Source organism: Polypterus senegalus, chromosome 17 (assembly GCF_016835505.1).
Source record: "Polypterus senegalus isolate Bchr_013 chromosome 17, ASM1683550v1, whole genome shotgun sequence".
Lineage (NCBI taxonomy): Eukaryota > Metazoa > Chordata > Cladistia > Polypteriformes > Polypteridae > Polypterus > Polypterus senegalus.
In genome coordinates this window covers 1804585-1825467 of record NC_053170.1, presented here as the reverse complement: position 1 = coordinate 1825467, position 20883 = coordinate 1804585, and the positions used below count along the sequence as shown (strand labels likewise).

The 20883-nt window shown below is 43.2% G+C and overlaps 1 protein-coding gene across 1 annotated transcript in view; it reads right to left on the bottom strand.

The window, feature by feature from the left end:
- aarsd1 (alanyl-tRNA synthetase domain containing 1) overlaps window positions 1-20883 on the bottom strand; it is a 49974-nt gene that overhangs the window by 4735 nt on the left and 24356 nt on the right. The window contains exons 5-10 of the mRNA XM_039739913.1: window positions 17331-17487; window positions 15305-15421; window positions 8800-8930; window positions 6133-6199; window positions 2810-2901; window positions 2575-2629 (exon numbers count right to left, since the gene is read on the bottom strand). Of these exons, the coding sequence (XP_039595847.1) occupies window positions 2575-2629; window positions 2810-2901; window positions 6133-6199; window positions 8800-8930; window positions 15305-15421; window positions 17331-17487 (619 nt within the window). The remainder of the gene's footprint in view (window positions 1-2574; window positions 2630-2809; window positions 2902-6132; window positions 6200-8799; window positions 8931-15304; window positions 15422-17330; window positions 17488-20883) is intronic.

The following is a 20883-nucleotide window of genomic DNA, read 5'->3' as shown; positions in this document are numbered from 1 at the left end:
CTTTTGTCGGCAGTTTCACTTTGGCAACAGAGTTGCTTTCTTTGAGCTTCATGCTGCAGCCAAGCACTTCCAGACACACATACACACACTTCCACATGTAGACGTTTATATATAAGACTAGGGCTCTGATCCCATTCTGTAGCACTGGAACAAGAATCACAGAAAATCCGAGCACATCTCTCCAGTTCTGATGTCCCTACAGTGGTGACCTGTGCCATTTTGAACCGACTTTGAAATCCTGCTGATGGTTTAGAGAGCCTTCAATCATCTGCTCCATCCTATATTTCAGAATGCCTTTCACCTTAGACACCAAATCGTAACCTTAAATCTGTTTGCCTAGAATTCCAAGAGCTAAACTTAAAAGAAGTGGTGAGGCGGGCGGCCGGCCACCTGCTGTTATGCACCTCAGATCTACAATACGAGTTTACAGATAGAAATTTGCCAGGCTAAAACGGGGGAGCACTTTAAAAAACTTCTAAAAACCCCATTATTGTAAAATGGCGCTCTCATAGCTACATTTTAGTGTAACCCTGATATTTTGTATATACATTGAATTATCACTTTTATCAAACCTCCACAATCAGTACTAACCCCTACTTTCTCTGCTGTTCTTTTTCCGGTTTTCTGTGGTGGCAATCTGCGCCCCCACCACCTGATCAGGACACCATGCAGTCCCGACACTGATGGATTGAAGGCAAGAGGTCCACACGACCAAGTCAAGTTGGGGAGCATTGCACTGGTAAAGCGCGTTGCCGCACCCACTACACAATGAAACAACTCGGGATCCCAGTTGGCAACCCCCCAGGCAGACATGTGGGTCCAGTCCTACCCTCTGGAAATGACCCTCTATCTGCCGCAGCCAGGTGTTACATGGGTGACCCCTTGGCCTGGCCCAGCCGCTTGGGTCCCCAACAATGAGGATCTTACAAGCCGGATCACCCTCGGGGAAACGCGCCACATGGCCGTAGTGCCGTAACCGACGCTCCCTCACAATGCAGGTCATGTGCCTCATGGGACACAAAGTCGAACCAACGGTACCCAAGGATTTTCCAGAGAGACACAGTACCAAAGGAGCCCAGTCTTCGGCTCAGGTCACTGGATAGCGTCCATGCCTCACGACCATATAGCAAGACAGGAAACACCAGGACTCTAAGGACTTGGACCTTCGTCTTTTTACTGAGATATCGGGAGCGCCACACACACCCCTTTACAGCGGCCTCATGAGCCCCCATGCTCTCCCAATCCGTCTGACTTTATAGGAAGAGTCACCAGAGACATGAACGTCACTGCCGAGGCCAGTAGACCTCTCGACGAAGCAGACAGACACACTGCTGATGGCCGTGCCCAAGAGGTCGTTAAAGGCCTGGCTGTTGGTTTTTATCAGGACACTCGCAAGCCCCGACACTCAGACTCTCGAGTGCCCCAATCAGAGCCTCCATTTTTTTTATTTTTGTCCTTCTGGCCATCAACAACATTAATTTCTATAGCACATTTTCACACAAATAATGTAACTCGAAGTGCTTTACATGATGAAGAAGAAAAAAAGACCAATTAAATAAGAAAAATAAGACAAAACTCATTAACATCGAATAAAAGTAAGGTCTGATGGCCAGGGAGTACAGAAAAAACAAAAACTCCAGACAGCTGGAGAGAAAAAAAAATCTGCAGGGGTTCAGAGGTCATGAGACCACTCGGCCCCCTCTGGACATTCTACCTAACATAAATGATCAGTCCTCATTGTATTCAGGGTTCTCATAGACGGACGTGATGATGATGATCATGTGGACTTCTGGCCTTTAATCCATCAATGTAGGAACATCATGGTGCTTTGATTTGGTGGTGGTGGTGCAGACCTTACTTTATTCTGTGTTACTTAGTATTGTCTAATCTTATTTTTGTATTTTTCTTTCTTCATCTTGTAAAGCACTTTGAGCTCCATCATTTGTATGAAAACGTGCTCTGGAAATACATGGTGTTGTTGACTTTGGGAAGCCTAGTCTAAGAATTTGAACTACAGGCCTTCTGCTCTGGAGTCCGATAGGCATGTGGAGGTCCTACCACAACTATGGCATGGCAGAATGCTGCATTGTGTAACTTTTTAACTACCAATTCTGGTCGCACAGTTGTTCTGAATCTGAACATCTCTGACATGCAGCATATGTAGTCTGTTTTTGTATGTGGCACATGTTTCTCTAACAAGGACAGGACACATCTGTTGTTTTCACTTCTTTCGCACAGGGGGCCATACTGTAGTTTATAGAACTAGTGACGCCTTCATAGCACTGCACATTATGTGAATTACGTTTAAAACAATGATGCATACATTTGTATTTTTTGACTATACTTACACATAGGCTATCCACAAACAGATAATGGCGAAGGTGGGCTCTTACAGTACATGTGCCAATCAGACTCGCATTATATGCCAAAACTCACACCCCACCTTGACTTCAGGTGTAAAACAACTGCCCAAAGTCGCATAAAACTTTATTAAAAAACACAGCCACATCTTAATGGTCGTAAGTCTTTTCTGCTCAGACATAACAAATCACAGGGTTATGATTCAGAACTCACCTCTGTGCCGATCTCATTTGCTATAATATTCATGAATTCATTGTCTCCATCTTTCCTGAAAGAAAGAAAAAAAAAAAAACACATTTTAACATGACAAGCTTGCTTTAGAGACCACCTTCATCTCCCAGTCCCTCACTAGCCGTGGTCTTTAGTGCACAGCAAGACGCAGGCAGAGAACAGAAATGGCCACTTCAGGGTTTTATAGAGAGACAGACAGAACGGTTCAATTCCTTACCGGTGCAGAGTGAACAGCTTGCCTCTCTTTGGATCACTTTTAAAGGCCTGGGCCGTCAGCACTGCCAAGTCACGCAGGAGGTTAAGGTTACTCTGCCAGGACACCCAGGGAAAAAAAAAAAACGTCAAATCAAAAACCGTGGACACATTGTAGAATTTTAGAGCAGAGCAAAGCTGAGCTGAGCTTTCAATTCCTTGACCTCACACTAGCAGCGGAATTCATCACTCGGTGTTTAATGAGCCTGAATGTAGGAGGCAATGAGCACCAAATCCCACCGTGTGTGCCTGCAGTGGGCGCTAAAGAGAACCAATCATTTAAACACCACTGGGAATTACCACTTAAAACACTGAGGCATACATTTGTACTTTGAGTTCTCTTACATCAAATTCTCATACGTAGATACAGTTATAATCAATAATAATTCTTTGCATTTATATAGCGCTTTTCTCACTACTCAAAGCGCTCAGCAATTGTAGGTTAAGGGCCCAACAGAGCAGAGATCCTTTTGGCATTTACGGGATTCAAACCAGCAACCTTCTGATTTCCAGTGCAATCACAGTGCAGTTCACATTTATATACACAAATTGAAAATGTTCAGCTTGGAACTTCAACATTTAAAACAATATAGAAAAGGACTTGCTTGGTATTTTAGTTGCAGAGACAGAGGAGGAGGTATTGGCTGCTCTTCACGTTTTAACACTAAGAGTCATGTCATTTTCTATCCTGCCTAATTCAGGTCAAGGGCAAGCTGAGGGAAGGAGGGTGGTGTTGATTAGGAGGTTTACTTTGCCAATCCCAGCTAGCAAAAGGGTGCAATGGGTGAACACACACACACACTTGGGCCTACTGAGGAGCGCTAATTCACCTAACATGCATGTCTTTGGAAACGGGAAGAACATGCAGACTGCACATGGGGGACAACCTTAACACTTGAGTGCCATTCAGATATTATAGGTGGCCTTTGGATGTTAACGCTCCAAAGCAAAACACCCGGGCAGAGTCGAACAGCCAAGAACTGGGCGGTAAACAAGAAACAGGCTTATGGTTCTTTCTTCTTTAGTGCAGGACATTCTTGATTTGAGGATAATCACAATGTGCTGCTTGTATGTGCAAACTGCAACCGACATTACAAGTTAAAACTTTTTCTGCTTCCCTAATGCTTAAACATTTCATTCTTTGCTGCCAGCTGTATGTGTGTGTTGTGGTCTTGCAATGGGGTGAGGTCGTGTTTAAGGGCATTCTATATGTAGAATTTTATTCAGTTCATGTTTATTATGTTAAGGATTTCGGTTTTGTAGTTTAACCATGTCAACTTTGAATTGATGATGTTAACTTTTATTCATGTCTGTTTTAGTTGTTCATCCAATGCCCCAAGTAGCATCACATGCCTGACTCTGTTGATACTGTATCTCTCTCTCATATTATAATTTTATATATATATATATATATATATATATTATATAAAAAAAAATCAGTCAGTCAATGTATGTATGTATGTATGTATGTTCCAGCATCACGTCCGAACGATTGGAGCGATTTTCATGAAATTTGCTTCACGTTTCTCATTGGTCGACTAAAAATACCACAGGGTGAAATCAGCAATAACCCACTCCCTTCTGGGTAGGGTGGGAGGCGATATTTTGGTCTTGTATGCGTGTTATCATCCAGTTGACACTTGGAAAGACCACCAGAGGGCGAACTGGAGGTGACTGCCAGTATTCTTTATGTTTGAGAGCCACCGCGCACCCCTGTTGCTTTTCAAATTAAATAGAGTTCTACGTGTGCAAGTGTGTGTGTGTCTGTCCGGCCCGGAAGTAAGACGTAGAGTTGGGGTGTGGGCTCCAGCGATATGCAAGTGAGGCCAGCACACCTGCAAAAGGGAACCTCCTAAGAAAGACAGTCGCTTAGCTGTTAATGCACAAACAATGAGAGCACATCGGCAACATGTGACCTCATAGCAGAGAGATACCCAGCGTAGTTCTGACAATTTCAATACTTTCTAGGATCAGCTTACACAGTTAGGATGGATAGAGAGATAGATAGATAGACAGACAGATAGACATAAAGCCAATGTGTGTATGTATGTGTGTTCCAGCATCACATCCAAATGGCTGGAGCGGTTTTCATGAAACTTGGTACACTTTTCTCATTGGTTGACTAAAAGTACAGTAGGGTGAAATAAACCCTTACCCACAACCTTCTGGGTAGGGTGGGGGGAGGAGATATTTTGGTCTTGTATGCATGTTATCATCCAGTTGACACTTGGAAAGACCACCGGAGGGCGGACTAGAGGTGACTGCCAGTATTCTTTATGTTTGAGAGCCACCGCGCGCCCCTGTTGCTTTTCAAATTAAAGTACAGTTGACTGATTCCGAGCATCAACTGGATGATAGCACACATACAAGACCGCAAGACAAGTGCATTACTGGGTCTTTATTGTTTGTTCATTTATTTTTAAAGTTTTTTTTTTATTATATTTTTCTCAAACAATGAAAAGAAAAAAAAAAAACACTTTATTTTCCTCCCGAGCAACGCTGGGTATTTCAGCTAGTCATGCTATAAATGTGCTGTAGTTTGTATCCCTCAAAAATACACGGTAGAAATCTGGCAAAGAACTTGGTGAAAGTTGGCTTCAGCTCAAGTAGGCACCACTGTGAAGTCAGTGTTTTGAAATCCAATTTGCTTCACGGCTTTGATTTTTAAATTTGCCCTTTGATTTTGACGGCTCCACCTTTTTATTTTATTTTCAAACCGACACCAAGTCATACACAAGCCAAGAGGTGCCTCAGCATGTGGGGAACGTTACATGTCCTTAGGGATTCATAGACAATTGTGATCTTTCATCATCACAGACAACAAGAAAAGCTTAAGGAGAAAATAAATTGACAGAAACTCATCTCCTTGGTCTAAAGTCGCACTTGTGGAGATATGAGGGCCATTCAAAGTGCACTCGTTTTAACTCTACTTATTAAAAGCAAATGACATCACTATTCTACACAGTCACCTTCCTTTGCGAAGCAATTTTCCCAGTCACATGACCCTCTCAGACACGACCAATCAGTACTCCTCCCGCCTTCACCGTTTCCAACAACAATATAGAAGTGCAGAAACTTTTTGAATGTCCCTCATATCTCCACAAGTGGGACTTTAGGCCAAAGAGAGGAGTCTCTCAAAATACGACCAAGAAGAGGAAGACAGAAAGCAACAGATGAGGAGGATCTGCATGTACTTCGCCCCAAATGATTTACAATAACAAGTTCTGTAACCTTTTCTTTTCTCTGTCCAGTTAGATGTACGTATCTGGTGGCTGTCCTCTAACATACCTTTTGTAGCATCTTTACAGACTTCTGAATTTTGTCTACAGCCTCAACATGCTCTTCTGGGCCAGTTCTGTGAGGGAGAAAAATAAAAAGCGTTCAGTGTTAGAAAGTGTGGCCTCTTAGCAGGTACAACAAACAGTGTCCACCTCAGACTCGCCGTCTTACTCAAAGCAGGCCACTCCATTTACATTACACTCAAAGCCAGACTTCCCAGCATGCAAAGTTCCACAGGACAGTGTTTACTACAAGATGTCACCATAGGACAGAAAAGTTTCCTGTAGTCAGGCTACTAGCACTGAACTGCAAAGTTGAAGGCCATACTTAGAATTCCAGCGATCTACACACTAAGAGACACTAAATGAGCAGTTTAATGTGTGAATATAGAAATATTAAAAAAATGATTTTATTATTTGCAATGTACAGGGGTTTACATCTTGAACCTGACACTGCAGGAACAGATTCTGCCAAACCCAGCACCCTGAAATGAATCGAGACATGTTGAGAATGTTCCACTATGTTATTTTGTAACTCATACTTCAAATAAACATTTAAGTTATCTTAAGTTTTGCTAAAGTTTAACTTGAAGTTTTAGATCAAAGTTCACTAAATGTGCTTGGCACAAATCATAGATTAATTCACAAGATGATCTGCAGCAGAAGTGTAACACATTACACCCTCCACCGTGTTAAAAATTACCAGAGGCGGCCTGGCACACGTGAAAGGACACCACAGTAACAATGGCGTCACGTTCCACCAGCGGTCACCTGTAAATATACAGCAGCAGTGAAAATCGGGAATATTCAGTGCTTCGTAAGAAATCTGACAAACAAGGAGACGACCCTTCAGTTCATCAGGCCCATTTGTTTAGTTAATGCCTACGCTGTCCTGATCTGTCATCCTGATTCTTCATGAAGATTGTCCAGGTTTCTGCTTTAACTCCACGTCTCAATAGTTTGCTCCACAGTCCCACAACTCTTTGAGTAAAGATGTGCTCCCTGGCTTCAGTTTTACATGCACTTCCCCTTAATTTCCAATTCACTCTGTTCTGTGTATTTCATAAGCTGTGCACTCATGTAAGTAGCCTGGTTAACATTATTTCTTTCATATTGTCAGACATGTGCGGATGGGAGGCACCTAAAGGGCTCAAAGGAGGGCAAATCCACGCCAGACCAGGGGATGGCAAAGTGCACTAAGCCTCTTCCCCTTTCCTCTGGAGTCCAATTACGGGAAATCCTGCCTAACCCTGATGACAGCACTTCTGGCTCCGTCCCACCCCAATGACATCACATCCGTCCCCCAAATCACAGATGACGTCACTTCCAGTTCCGGCCCCAATTATGTCACCTCCCAGTTCCGGCCCCGATGACGTCATATCTGTTCCCCAACTCCCCAATGAAGTCACTTCCAGTTCCGGCCCCGATGACTTCTCATCCTCTGCCTCTCCATAAAACCGCCAGTTTAGCTTATAAAGGACAGTTCCATTTTGAACTCTAGACAAATTCACTTTCTTTTGCTATTACTGCGACCCACAATATACGGGGCGGCTACCCTAAACCTTTTTTGGCTTCTGTTTCTTTTGTTGGCGTGACGATACACAATATACAGCTTTATTTCTGATTGTTAACATTAGAATAACTAAGTTAAACTGCTCACTTTTCCTTTTTAGTATACATTCATTGCCTTTGTCATCATTCTTTTGCTATATAAACCCAAGAGGAAGGTTAAGAAACCTGTTTTGCAGAGACTTCTAGAAAAGGGGTCACAAAAGCACAAATTAAATTATCACATCAAACACAAATCATTCAAAGTTAACAAAAAGTATTAAGACGACACCACCACAACAATCACCGGACCCCTCACATGCTGGAATAACACAGCCGCTGACCTCCATAGACCTGAGACTTTGGAACTGCTGCTCTTGGTAACGACCCTCACACTCCTACAGCATCTGGAGACGTCAACAGCTGGAGAGCAGCTCAGCTAACTGCTGCAATGGTCTCTGATGACTTTTAACTTGAGTCCCCCTGAAGGAATCGGACTCTGCATCGATATGCTTGAAAGATCCATCCATCCATTATACAACCCGCTACATCCTAAGTACAGGGTCACGGGGGTCTGCTGGAGCCAATCCCAGCCAACACAGGGTGCAAGGCAGGAAACAAACCCCGGGCAGGGTGAACACACACCCACACACACCAAGGACAATTTAGGATCGCCAATGTACCTAACCTGCATGTCTTTGGACTGTGGGAGGAAACCGGCACAGACATGAGGAGAACATGCAAACTCCCCACAGGTCTCCCAACTGCGAGGCAGCAGCGCTACCCACTGCGCCACCGTGCTGCCTGCTTGAAAGATTCTTTAATATAAACGTATTGTGATGCGATTGGTCTGTTTTGTTGTTGTGGTTATTCTGTCTACACTGTGGTGACATTGTAAGTGGAGTGGCCTTTCCACAGAGGTGATTTCCTGCCCTGAACCTCATCCATCCATACAGCTAACACTCCATGCTGGCCACTGCCATGTATAAGCAGACACACTGAATGCAGAGGTGTGGGGCCTGCACTGAACAACAGACACCAGACAAGCATATCTAAGGCTTTCCCCTCCCCAAATCGGCAAACTACTGGGATTTTTTTTTTTTTTTTTGCATTTTCCCCACTTACTCACTTTAGAAGTGAATTCAGGGCTTTTTCCACACTGAAGCATTTGTCCGTATATTGTAAGATTCTGTTGCCTGCAATAAAAATCAAATTGCTCTTGTTTTTCTTTCCCTTTTCCACACCAAGGATCTTGATGGCCTGAAATGGGACAAAGCAAGAAGGTAAGTAAGAATCGCTGTGTTGCCGTTTCTTTAACCTTTCCTGTGGTGCTTTCTAAGGGATCTGTGACCTCCCCATGCGTTTATCTGCATTGCCTTGTACAGCGAGAGTTCACAGGGCCACTGTTGTCTTATGTACAGTGCGATGGACGGCCGGCATGACATCAACTGAAAGAAAGAGCCTTTTCAGGGCACTACATACCCCCGGGACGTGAGATGGCAGCTCCCCTGGACGGAAATGGTTCCCCGGATTCCCTTAGGGCAGCATGGGACATGGAATCCGTTTCTTCAGCCCTGATGGGTACCGTGGGTGCCACCAGGGGGAACTCACCAAGAACACAGGGACTATTACAGTGACGCTAACCCAGAAGTCCTTCGGAGTCACGAGGACAGAAACCCACAGTACTTCCGGGATACTTGAAGAAGGCGTTTGACCCGGAGAAGGAATACTTCCGGGTCATGGACTTTAAGAGGACTGTGGGAAACCCAGCAGATTGAACCGGAGTTGGGAGGGAGTGGAGGATTGTTATTGGTTATCATTATTGTGATTATTATTATTGATTTATTAGAGAATTGTGGAGTGTGCTGTGCTTTGTGCACTATTATTGAAGAAATATTATTATTAAAGAATCTTCTTGTTGCTTTTAAACGTGTCTGTCTGGCGAGTTCAACGGGGCAACAGCGCCTCTAGCGTCCACAACAGGGAAATTCTTATTTACGTCTAGTAACATCTAATTTATGTTCTATCAACATGCCACTATGAACCATCTTGTGCTCCCGTTGAGGATTTAAAATCAAGGATCAATGCGCTGCATTATTAATTTTTGTGCTCTTAGCTATGAAAAGCCAAGGCCTGAAATAACGTTAAAAGGACACCATTTATTTTGCTAGAGGCGCCTCTTGCCTGCCTGTCCTCCTTACTTGCTTTGAGTTTCTGCGAGTCGAGCTGCGAGACGAGGTCATCTCGTCATCTCTGAGGAAGCAAGCAGGCAAATGTCGCTTTGAGAAACGAAGGTGCGGACTTTCTTACTGACAGAAGGCTAAACAAACTACATGCAGAGCCTTTGCCTGTGCGAGTAAAGGGCAAGCTCTCAAGCTGGCACATAAAACATATAAGCAATTGAAATGACATTTAGAAGCATTGGGGCTCATCAATACCTTAGGCCAGGGGTCCTCAAGCACAGTGGCTGCAGGTTTTTATTCCAACTAGTTTCCCAATTAGAAGACAAGGCAGTCCAGGCTGATAATGAGACTTGGTACTGAACTGTTTAGCTTGTTAATGCTTGCAATCATCCAAGAGCAATTTGAATCGAACTGCTGTGAGATCATTAGCCAAGTGTTTTGTGGACCAGAAGAGATTTAAACTTAATGGTCCTTCCAATTCCCCTCTCATTCATTTCTAAACATTTTGTATCACAGATACTTCACGGTAAGCACATTAGCTGGAGAGCTGCTGGTTTATTGGTTATCTGGATCTCATTATTAACTAATGTCTGGTTAAGAAAACAGGCAACAATTAAAACTTAAATGCAGCTGCTAAAATCTAAAATAGACAATTAAGGGTTCTGAATGGTAACAGGCAAGACAACTAAAATTAAGCCCAAAACACGTATTGCTTTAGTAGTAAAGAAAAGGGTTCTAATTAAGAAATGGGTTAAAGTGAAAACCTGCAGCCATGGCAGACCTCCAGGACTGTAATCAGGACCTCCGATCTATAAAGGAACTAAGATTTGTCTTTGATGAATAAAGGCACAAACAAGGCACAGAGTTAAACACCAACTTTCATTATCAGCAAGGACCGAGTTCTAATTAGGACACTGGCTGGAATGAAAACCCCGTAGCCACTGCGGCCCCCCTGGACCGTGATTGAGGACCCCTGCCTTAGGCAATAAAATTAAAATACAACATATTATGAAAAAGATACAGTAGCACTTATTAGCTAGCTTATAGATTTGTTAAAGGCTCATCTTTTTCCTTCTTTCTCTCAAACATGAAGCGCTGTGTCACGGTTATTTATATCAGTGAAGATGTGCGCTGCCCGCTCACTGGCACAGGTGCCTATTATGTTAGCCTTACAGGACGCTAGAACAACAAGTAATCATATATTGAATTATTAACTAGGCAGTTCAGTTTTCATACATGGGTCCTTCTGATCTCAACTTAATTGTTAACAACTGAAAGGCCATCGATCTTAACAGCGCAGGGTTAGGCTGTGAGAATGAAGGGAGGGGTCATCAGGTGATGCTCACCGCCAGGTGGCCAATATGTCCTGCCAGCAAAAATAATGTTATGAGAAAGTTTATCAGGAAGAAGACTATTATGGAGATGTTGGTATGAGAAGGTCTGGAACACCAGGCGGTTGTTATGGGTAGAGGTGCCGAGTGGGGACATCATCCAGGGAACCTCTATACAGTAGATGTTGGAAAGGGGGGCATTTTGAGATAAGAATTGTAATATATTCGGGGCTCTCTGGACACTCCCAAAATACAATTTACATTTTAATTTTGTAGAGCTCAAAATCACACAAGAAGTGCCGCAATGGGCTTTAACAGACCCTGCCTCTTGACAGCCCCCAAGCCTTGACTCTCTAAGAAGACAAGAAAAAAAACTCTTGTAGGGAAAAAAAAAATGGAAGAAACCTCGGGAAAGGCAATTCAAAGAGAGACCCCCTACCAGGTAGGTTGGGCATGCAGTGGGTGTGAAAAAGAAAAAGGGGGTCAATACAATACACAGAACAAATCCTCAATACAGTATACAAATAAACATTTTAGAAGAACGCAGCAGAATTTAACAGTAGATGATATCCCATAATATGATTTGGACTTGTTTAGAGTCCTGGAGACCTCGGCCATCAAGCTGCCTCCCCCATTTGGCCATTCCACAGCCGAAACAGTGCTGGGCCAGCCAATCCGATGAAAGGACCCCTCTTTCCCCCCGATTCCTGCAATCCTCCATCAGGGATGACTTTACCTTAGGCAGGCAAAACACTTACATTATATTTCTTAAGTGTTGCTTTAGAGGGCATTTGGCGATACAGTGATTGGCACTGCTGCTTTAAGGTGCCCGAGTAAAATGTATAACCCATTCTCTATGTAAAATGCGCTTATTCTCCCTTTTTGTGTCTCTTCCCACACCCCAGCAAACCATTATTAGGATGAGAATGGAGACCCTAAAATGACAGTGTGTGTGTGTGTGTGTGTGACTATGCTGTTATGCCCATGAATATACCTATGGACCCATATAATAGTCTTGCATTCTCTCCGGTATTATTTTTGTGCCCGATGCTCCAGAGATGGACTTTAGCCCTCTGTCTGCTGACTCTTGTTGTCCATGTAGCATTACCACCAAATCTTAGAAATGTGTAGCCAGAGTGTGTGATGATCAGCCCAGTGAGGGTGTGAAAGACTGGCATTTCACACAGTGCCCTGTGCCATATGTTGCTGAGATTTAAACATATGTACGCCTAAGGCTGTACTAAACAAAGCATAATGGACTGAGGACGGTCCTGCAAGACACATACATTACCTTGGACCAAAAAATTAACCCAAGTCCATATGCCCACCATACTGGCGACAAACACCCGTTTGTTCCATACCACTGTCTCCCCAGGAAAGCAAAAGTAATTAACCCTTAAACCGCCACATACTTGGGGGTTAATGCATCCCTGGACGCTAAATACTTTTTTGCTGCACTTTTTAAGGAAACGTCACAATTCACCAAGAAAAAGTGAAATGCTAATGGAAGCCATAATTTGTTCATGCAAACAGCATCACAATTACTGCAGCACTGATCATTTGACACACTGCCAATGAACTGTAAAAACTATTTAAAAAAACTACTGCAACAATCTATTATTCTATGTGCACGGTGCAACTGACACGCACCATTGATGAAATTCAGTAAATCACTTGAACTGGCTGCACACAGAGGCCGACGCTGATGCCAGCAGGCTAGTCCAGTGCAGCGGCTCAATCCCAGGGACAGTCATGCTGCAGTGCTGTAGGGGGCGTCAGTGGTCACGAGCTGGCTGCTCAATGAATGTACGGCACGGACTGATCAGCTAATAATTTTAGGGTAACACAGCATTCATCTTAAAGAAATAGCATATAGGGTTAATAAATGTGGAAAACCAAATAAAGGTCAAGTGAACAACAAAATGTACATTGAAATATAAGAATTGGTTTAGGAAAAATACTGAAACGGTCAATTAATGAAGAATGTACCAGAACAAAGGTTGATGTAATATATAAAATGCACTGAAGGATGACTACGAAATCAGCAGACGTCCTATAAATGAGAATGGACAGTTGTTGTATGCACAGAAATTTCAAGGGTGGTGGCTCATCTCAAAAGGTATAAGAAGAACTAGAATATAATACAAGAGACTTCATTTTATAGAAATCAATTGGGTGGAAACCAATCAGAGTAAAATGTATGCATTGATTGACACTGTACAGTGGTGTGAAAAACTATTTGCCCCCTTCCTGATTTCTTCTTCTTTTGCATGTTTGTCACACAAAATGTTTCTGATCATCAAACACATTTAACCATTAGTCAAATATAACACAAGTAAACACAAAATGCAGTTTTTAAATGATGGTTTTTATTATTTAGGGAGAAAAAAATCCAAACCTACATGGCTCTGTGTGAAAAAGTAATTGCCCCCTGAACCTAATAACTGGTTGGGCCACCCTTAGCAGCAATAACTGCAATCAAGCGTTTGCAATAACTTGCAATGAGTCTTTTACACGCTCTGGAGGAATTTTGGCCCACTCATCTTTGCAGAATTGTTGTAATTCAGCTTTATTTGAGGGTTTTCTAGCATGAACCGCCTTTTTAAGGTCATGCCATAGCATCTCAATTGGATTCAGGTCAGGACTTTGACTAGGCCACTCCAAAGTCTTCATTTTGTTTTTCTTCAGCCATTCAGAGGTGGATTTGCTGCTGTGTTTTGGGTCATTGTCCTGTTGCAGCACCCAAGATCGCTTCAGCTTGAGTTGACGAACAGATGGCGGACATTCTCCTTCAGGAGTTTTTGGTAGACAGTAGAATTCATGGTTCCATCTATCACAGCAAGCCTTCCAGGTCCTGAAGCAGCAAAACAACCCCAGACCATCACACTACCACCACCATATTTTACTGTTGGTATGATGTTCTTTTCTGAAATGCTGTGTTCCTTTTACGCCAGATGTAACGGGACATTTGCCTTCCAAAAGTTCAACTTTTGTCTCATCAGTCCACAAGGTATTTTCCCAAAAGTCTTGGCAATCATTGAGATGTTTCTTAGCAAAACTGAGACGAGCCCTAATGTTCTTTTTGCTTAACAGTGGTTTGCGTCTTGAAATCTGCCATGCAGGCCGTTTTGCCCAGTCTCTTTCTTATGGTGGAGTCGTGAACACTGACCTTAATTGAGGCAAGTGAGGCCTGCAGTTCTTTAGACGTTGTCCTGGGGTCTTTTGTGACCTCTCGGATGAGTCGTCTCTGCGCTCTTGGGGTAATTTTGGTCGGCCGGCCACTCCTGGGAAGGTTCACCACTGTTCCATGTTTTTGCCATTTGTGGATAATGGCTCTCACTGTGGTTCGCTGGAGTCCCAAAGCTTTAGAAATGGCTTTATAACCTTTACCAGACTGATAGATCTCAATAACTTCTGTTCTCATTTGTTCCTGAATTTCTTTGGATCTTGGCATGATGTCTAGCTTTGGAGGTGCTTTTGGTCTACTTCTCTGTGTCAGGCAGCTCCTATTGAAGGGATTTCTTGATTGAAACAGGTGTGACAGTAATCAGGAAATTGAACTCAGGTGTGATACACCACAGTTAGGTGATTTTTGAACAAGGGGGCAATTACTTTTTCACACAGGGCCATGTAGGTTTGGATTTTTTTTCTCCCTAAATAAAAAAAACCATCATTTAAAAACTGCATTTTGTGTTTACTTGTGTTATATTTGACTAATGGTTAAATGTGTTTGATGATCAGAAACATTTTGTGTGACAAACATGCAAAAGAAGAAGAAATCAGGAAGGGGGCAAATAGTTTTTCACACCACTGTATATAAATTAAACAGTTTATAAAATGAACCTCTATTCTTTGTTTCTCTGACCAAGCTGTAGCAGACTGTTTTTGATGAACGCTCCCTCCAAGGTATTCTGCCGAGGAGTCATTAAAAGATACAATGAACAGCTTTTTCTCCTGCCTGATGCCGTTTCTTTCTTTAATAAGATGCTAAATTGCGGTTTAAGGGTTAATAGTCAGCCCGTTTATGACCGTGCAGATACACAATGACTATTTTTCTGCTGAAGAGAACAGAATCAGTTTAAATAAACATTTCAGGAGAATCGAGCGACCCACAGCTCACCTGCAAGTGACTAAGGTTTGAAACGTGTGTCCCACAGCACATGTTAGAGTCGATTCCTTCAATCTCAATTATCCGGATTGGGCCGGCATGATCATCTGGCAATCCTCGACTCCGTACCTGAAAGACAGTACAAGAACCCCTGAGGAAAAATGTCACGGAGCACATCATCTTTTTAAACACGAGGATTAGCCCAACTGGTTGAATTTGTGCAACAAGGCACTAGGATTCGGTTTCGGTTTCTGACTGGTAAGCTTTTGTTGGGCAGCTTGGATTCTTCTACCAAAGTCCAGACTAAAACTAATCAATCCTATTAACTGGAGACGCTGCACTGACCCCATGCACGAGAGCGTAGGTGTGCGATTACGTCCTGTGATGGAGTTTAACTATCCAGTACAGAACTGATTCATGCCTTATGACCCTACTGATGACATGATAGCTCTCAGCTACCTACAACACAAGAGATCACAAGATGAATGGATAAAATGAGACCAATAATAATAACTCTGTAACGATTGTATCGTATCCGCTACGCTTCACTAAGTTTATAGTGAAAATTGTACTGATGATTGCAGGTCAACCCCTTCCCACAGCGCAGAAAGATGACTTATAATAATAAAGGCGATTTTTACAAAACCACACAGAGAAAAGATGCAACAAAAAAAATGTAATGAATACATTTTCTACAATCCCCAAAACTCCCCCTCTTCCAATATATACAATAAACAAAAGGCATAAACTTATGTACCCAAGAAAATTCCCCACCGTCCATTCGATTTGGTCTTTATTATCCGATTCTCCCATTTCCCCATAGTTCAGACTCACCAATCCCAGCATAAAAGATTTCCGGCTCACACTGCTGCTGATCCCTTTTCACGGTAAGGTTCGCTTCCCTCAGTGTATCCGGAATCTTCGAGGAGGCCTCCCCAGACTGCGCTGAACTTGTGGTGCTCCCCGAAAACAATCTTTCTCCTGGACTCAGATGGGTCATGTCTTTTTCCTCCACCATAAAAACTCGGGATGTCTTTTCTTCCTTCTCTTCCTGCCTTTACGCGCCCCTATGTAAATAATGCGTCCATTTCCATGGCACTCCCGGAAATGGCAATGACAGCCCCGTACCTCCCAAAAGGTCCTCTCTATCCAACCCGCCCATCTTATGCTACAGTATTCTCAAATGGCTACGGGATTTTACTTAGAGAGACAAAAACCAAACCATATACAAATTTATGTTCATTTATTTATAATTGAATACTAACCCTCACCTATTCTGTTTCTGTTCTCGGTACTCAAATGTGGCAATTGGTGCCACGGCCCACCTGCCAAGTTGTTTGCCTGCCTGTGGTAAAGTCATCCCTGATGGAGGATCGCAGGAATCATGGGAAAGAGGGGTCCTTTCATCGGATTGGCTGGCCCAGCACTGTTTCAGCCATGGAATGGCCAAATGGGGAGGCAGCTTGACGGATGAGGTCTCCAGGACTCTAAAAATATCCAAATCTTATTATGTGATATCATCTACTGTTAAATTCTGCTCCGTTCTTCTAAAATTTATATTTTTATGCTGTATTGAGGATTTGTTCTGTTCTGTGTTGTGAATTGTATTGTCCGCCTTTTGACACTCACTGCACGCCCAACCTACCTGGACGGGGGTCTCCCTTTGAACTGCCTTTCCCAAGGTCTTTCCCTATGAGGTTTTTTTTGGGAGTTTTTTCGTGTCTTCTCAGAGAGTCAAGGCTGGGGGGCTGTCAAGAGGCAGGGTCTGTTAAAGCCCATTGCAGCACTTCCTGTGTGATTTTGGGCTATACAAAAATAAACTGTATTGTATTGTATGTGGCAATGCTACAATAGTATTAATAATAAAAAAAAAACAAATAAAATGAGACCTCACTGTTAGGAAAATATGAAAGACTCGTGAATTATTTATGATGAAGTCATATAAATGAATAAAACTGAAGGGCCACTTTTGGATATTTTAATGAAAATAAGCAATCCAACGTCCTCTTTGAGTAACTCGACTGGACCGAGTCCATACCTGCTCCACAAGGGGATCGTCCACCGACACCTCTCTGACATTCACAGGGACGCTGGCCCTGATCTTTTCATTCACTGTTCTTTCCAGAAATTCCAGTTGTTCTGGTTTCAACCCAGGTGTGTCCAACTCTATGACGCTACGCTGTCGTCCCAGTTCCCTGTGGAGAGAGTAGGATTTAGATGTTTCCTTCAGTCAGCCCATCAGTTGAAGGCTTCATTTTTTAATAAATCAGCCAAACATTCTAAAGTCCCCCCTCCATTGTCCTTCTTGAGTACTGAGTTTTGCTTGATGTGTTATAAAAATGAATTCAAATGAGTGTAGCGCAAGGCTGTAATGCAACAAAATGTGATAAAAGTGAAGGGTCCGAATACTAACTGCCTAACAGAATAAACATACATTATTTAAAAAATATATATATATTTTACATGCATAACTACAGATATAAAGTTAAGAGGCAAACAGAAATGAATCTCATTGACAAACAACAAAACCAGGCAATGAAGTCCCATTAACATTATAACAGAGACGCGGCCATCTGACGATTGAGGAATTGAATACAAAACTCCAGTCGACAGGAGTGCACAGAAAGCCTCTACGCGTATCCTAGGGATCGACGGGAGCGCTTCGGTGTTTGATGAATGGTTTGATGTGGTGAAGCAAAATGCTGACATACAGATGCATTAGTGGTGCTTTTAAATTCAAGTGTCACATATTCCCCATTGTAATGGCATGACACATTTCAAACGTCCCAAATGCCATCTTCTGTGCCGTCTTTTATTTTATTTTTTTGCACCTTCACAACAGCATCGGAATGTATGGCGGCGTGTTTGAGACACTGAGGGGGGAAAAAATTAAGGACACGGTGAAAATGTGTATTTTGTGATTAAAGTGGAAAGTTCGGCTTTAATCTCGAAATGTCCACTTTAACCTCGTAGTTTACTTTATCATTGAAGTAGACTGTCGTAAATGACATCTTAAAACTGACTCGGCTGTTAATCGCTATGTGCTTCTGGGGCTGGCGGCAGCAGCAGGCAGCAATTGCCACACAGAACACATTACATTTATGATATTCTAACACAGGGGTGGCACAGTGGCAGTGCTGCTGCCAGGCAGTTAGGAGACCCATCTGGGTTCACTTCCTGGGTCCTCCCTGTGTGGACTTTGCATGTTCTCCCCGTGTCTGCGTGGGTTTCCTCCCACAGTCCAAAGACATGCAGGTTAGATGCACTGCCGATCCTAAATTGTCCCGTGTGTGTGCACGGTGTGTGTGCCCTGCAGTGGGCTGGCGCCCTGCCCATGGTTTGTTTCCTGCCTTGCGCCCTGTGTTGGCTGTGACCTTGCAGTTAGGATACAGCGGGTTGGATAATGGATGGATATTCTAACTCTCTGCACATTTAGAATCCTTAGGTTTATACTGGATATCAGTTTCATGATGAAATGCATTAAAGTATGGATGTTACATTTTACAGATAAATCGTTAACTTTGTTTAAATAATGAATACTGTTTGTTACACATGTGGTGGGCAGCCCGGTGGTGGAGCGGTAGCACTGCTGTCTTGCAGGGAGTCCCATTGCTGGTGTTTGCATGTTTTCCTGGTGGGTTTCCACAGTGGGCTCCAAAGACATGAAAGTTTTAGGATTTGGTGACACTAAAATGACGCCAGAGTGTGTGTGTGTGTGTGTTCGCTCGTATTCACCTTGTGATGAACTGATGCCCTGTCCAGGGATTGTTTCTGCCTTGCGCCCAGTGCTTGCTGGAATGGGTGCAACCCCAGATTGATGGATGTAATCTTGAAACATCCTTTTCAGAGATACTGTGACAAGGTGTCCTCGGAATTTAATGGATGTTTCAGGCACTTCACAACACAGCGAAGTCAAACCTGCTCTCACCGCGATGATATCTCGCACTGTCACCTGTTGGAGTCTTCCACATTTACGTAAAGTACAGATGCAAGTATAAACAGTACAAGGCTTGCGTAGCAGTAGCATCCACTGGAGCACACGTTGCGTCACATGAAGTATAAATCCGGCCTTACAGTCGTTATAAGAGACAAAGTCGACTTTAGCCAAATGGCTGCCATCACCATCCTATATCTTATATATAAAAATCTACATGTGGAAATGTGTGTGTGTCTGTGTCTGTTCGGCCTGGAAGCGAGAGGTCGAGTCGGGGTAAGGGCTCTGCCTCCGAGGTAACAGAAAACTCGCTTAGCCACTAATAACACAAGCGAGGCCAGCATGTCAGCAAAACGAGACCTCCAACGAAAGACAAAGTGGCTTAGCCGTCAACATCGGTAAAACAGTAAGTATCCCTTTTGCTTTTCCTCCCGCTGCTAAGGCACGAATGATGTGAGCTTGTCAGCAAAATGAATCCTCCTAGGAGAGAGACGCCCAGAGTCGTTCCTTTCCAATACCGGACATCTCGACATTTCAATTTTTTTTAATGATGACTTCAATAGTTTCTACACTGTGTGCACAATTAGGCGGCAAGTGAGTATTTTGACCATATCATCATTTTTATTTATGTATTCCGACTCTAAGCTGTACAAACTTGAATAGTTATTGGATTTAAGCAAGTCAGGTGATGTGTATTTGTGTAATGAGGGAGGGTGTGGCCTAAGGAGACCAACACGCTATATCAAGGTGTGCAGAATTATTAGGCAGCTTCTTTTTCTCAGGTAAAATGGGCCAAACAAGAGATTTAACCGACACTAAAAAGTCAAAAATTGTAAAAAGTCTTTCAGGGGGATGCAGCACTCTTGAAATTGCTCAGATATTGGGGCGTGAGCACAGAACCATCAAACGTTTCGTTGCAAGTAGTCAACGGGTCCACAAGAAATGTGTTGGGGGAAAAAGGAAAAAAAAGACACAAGTTAACTGCCAAATATTTGAGAAGAATCAAACGTGAAGTTACCAGGAAGCCTGTCATATTCCAGAACTGCAGCCTATATGGAGTGTCCAGAAGTACGAGGTGTTCGGTGCTCAGAGACATGGCCAAGGTAAGGAAGGCTGAGACCCGACCATTGAACAAGACACAGAAGGTCAAACGTCAAGACTGGGCCAAGGAGTATCTGAAGACAGATTCTTCAAAGGTTTTATGGACTGATGAGATGAGAGAGACTCTTGATGGAGCAGATGGATGGCCTTTGGCTGGATCAGTAACGGGCGCAGAGGACTCAGACGCCAGCAACGTGGAAGTGGGGTACTGGTATGGGCTGGTATTATTGAAGATGAGCTAGTTGGACCTTTTCAGGTTTAAGATGGACTCAAAATCAACTCCCAAACCTACTGCCAGTTTTTAGAAGACAAAAGACAGTTTATTCAAGCAGTGGTAAAAGAAAATGTCTGCATCTTTCTAGAAGACCCTGATTTTCATGCAGGCCAATGTTCCATCACATGCATCGAAGTACTCCAGTGTGTGGCCAGCCAATAAAGGCCTTAAATGATAAAAGAAAAATGACATGGCCCCCTTTGTCACCTGACCTAAAGCCCTTCTTAAACGGCAGATTTACGGGAAAGGAAAAGAGAAGACATCTGGGTGAGGCTGAGGGTG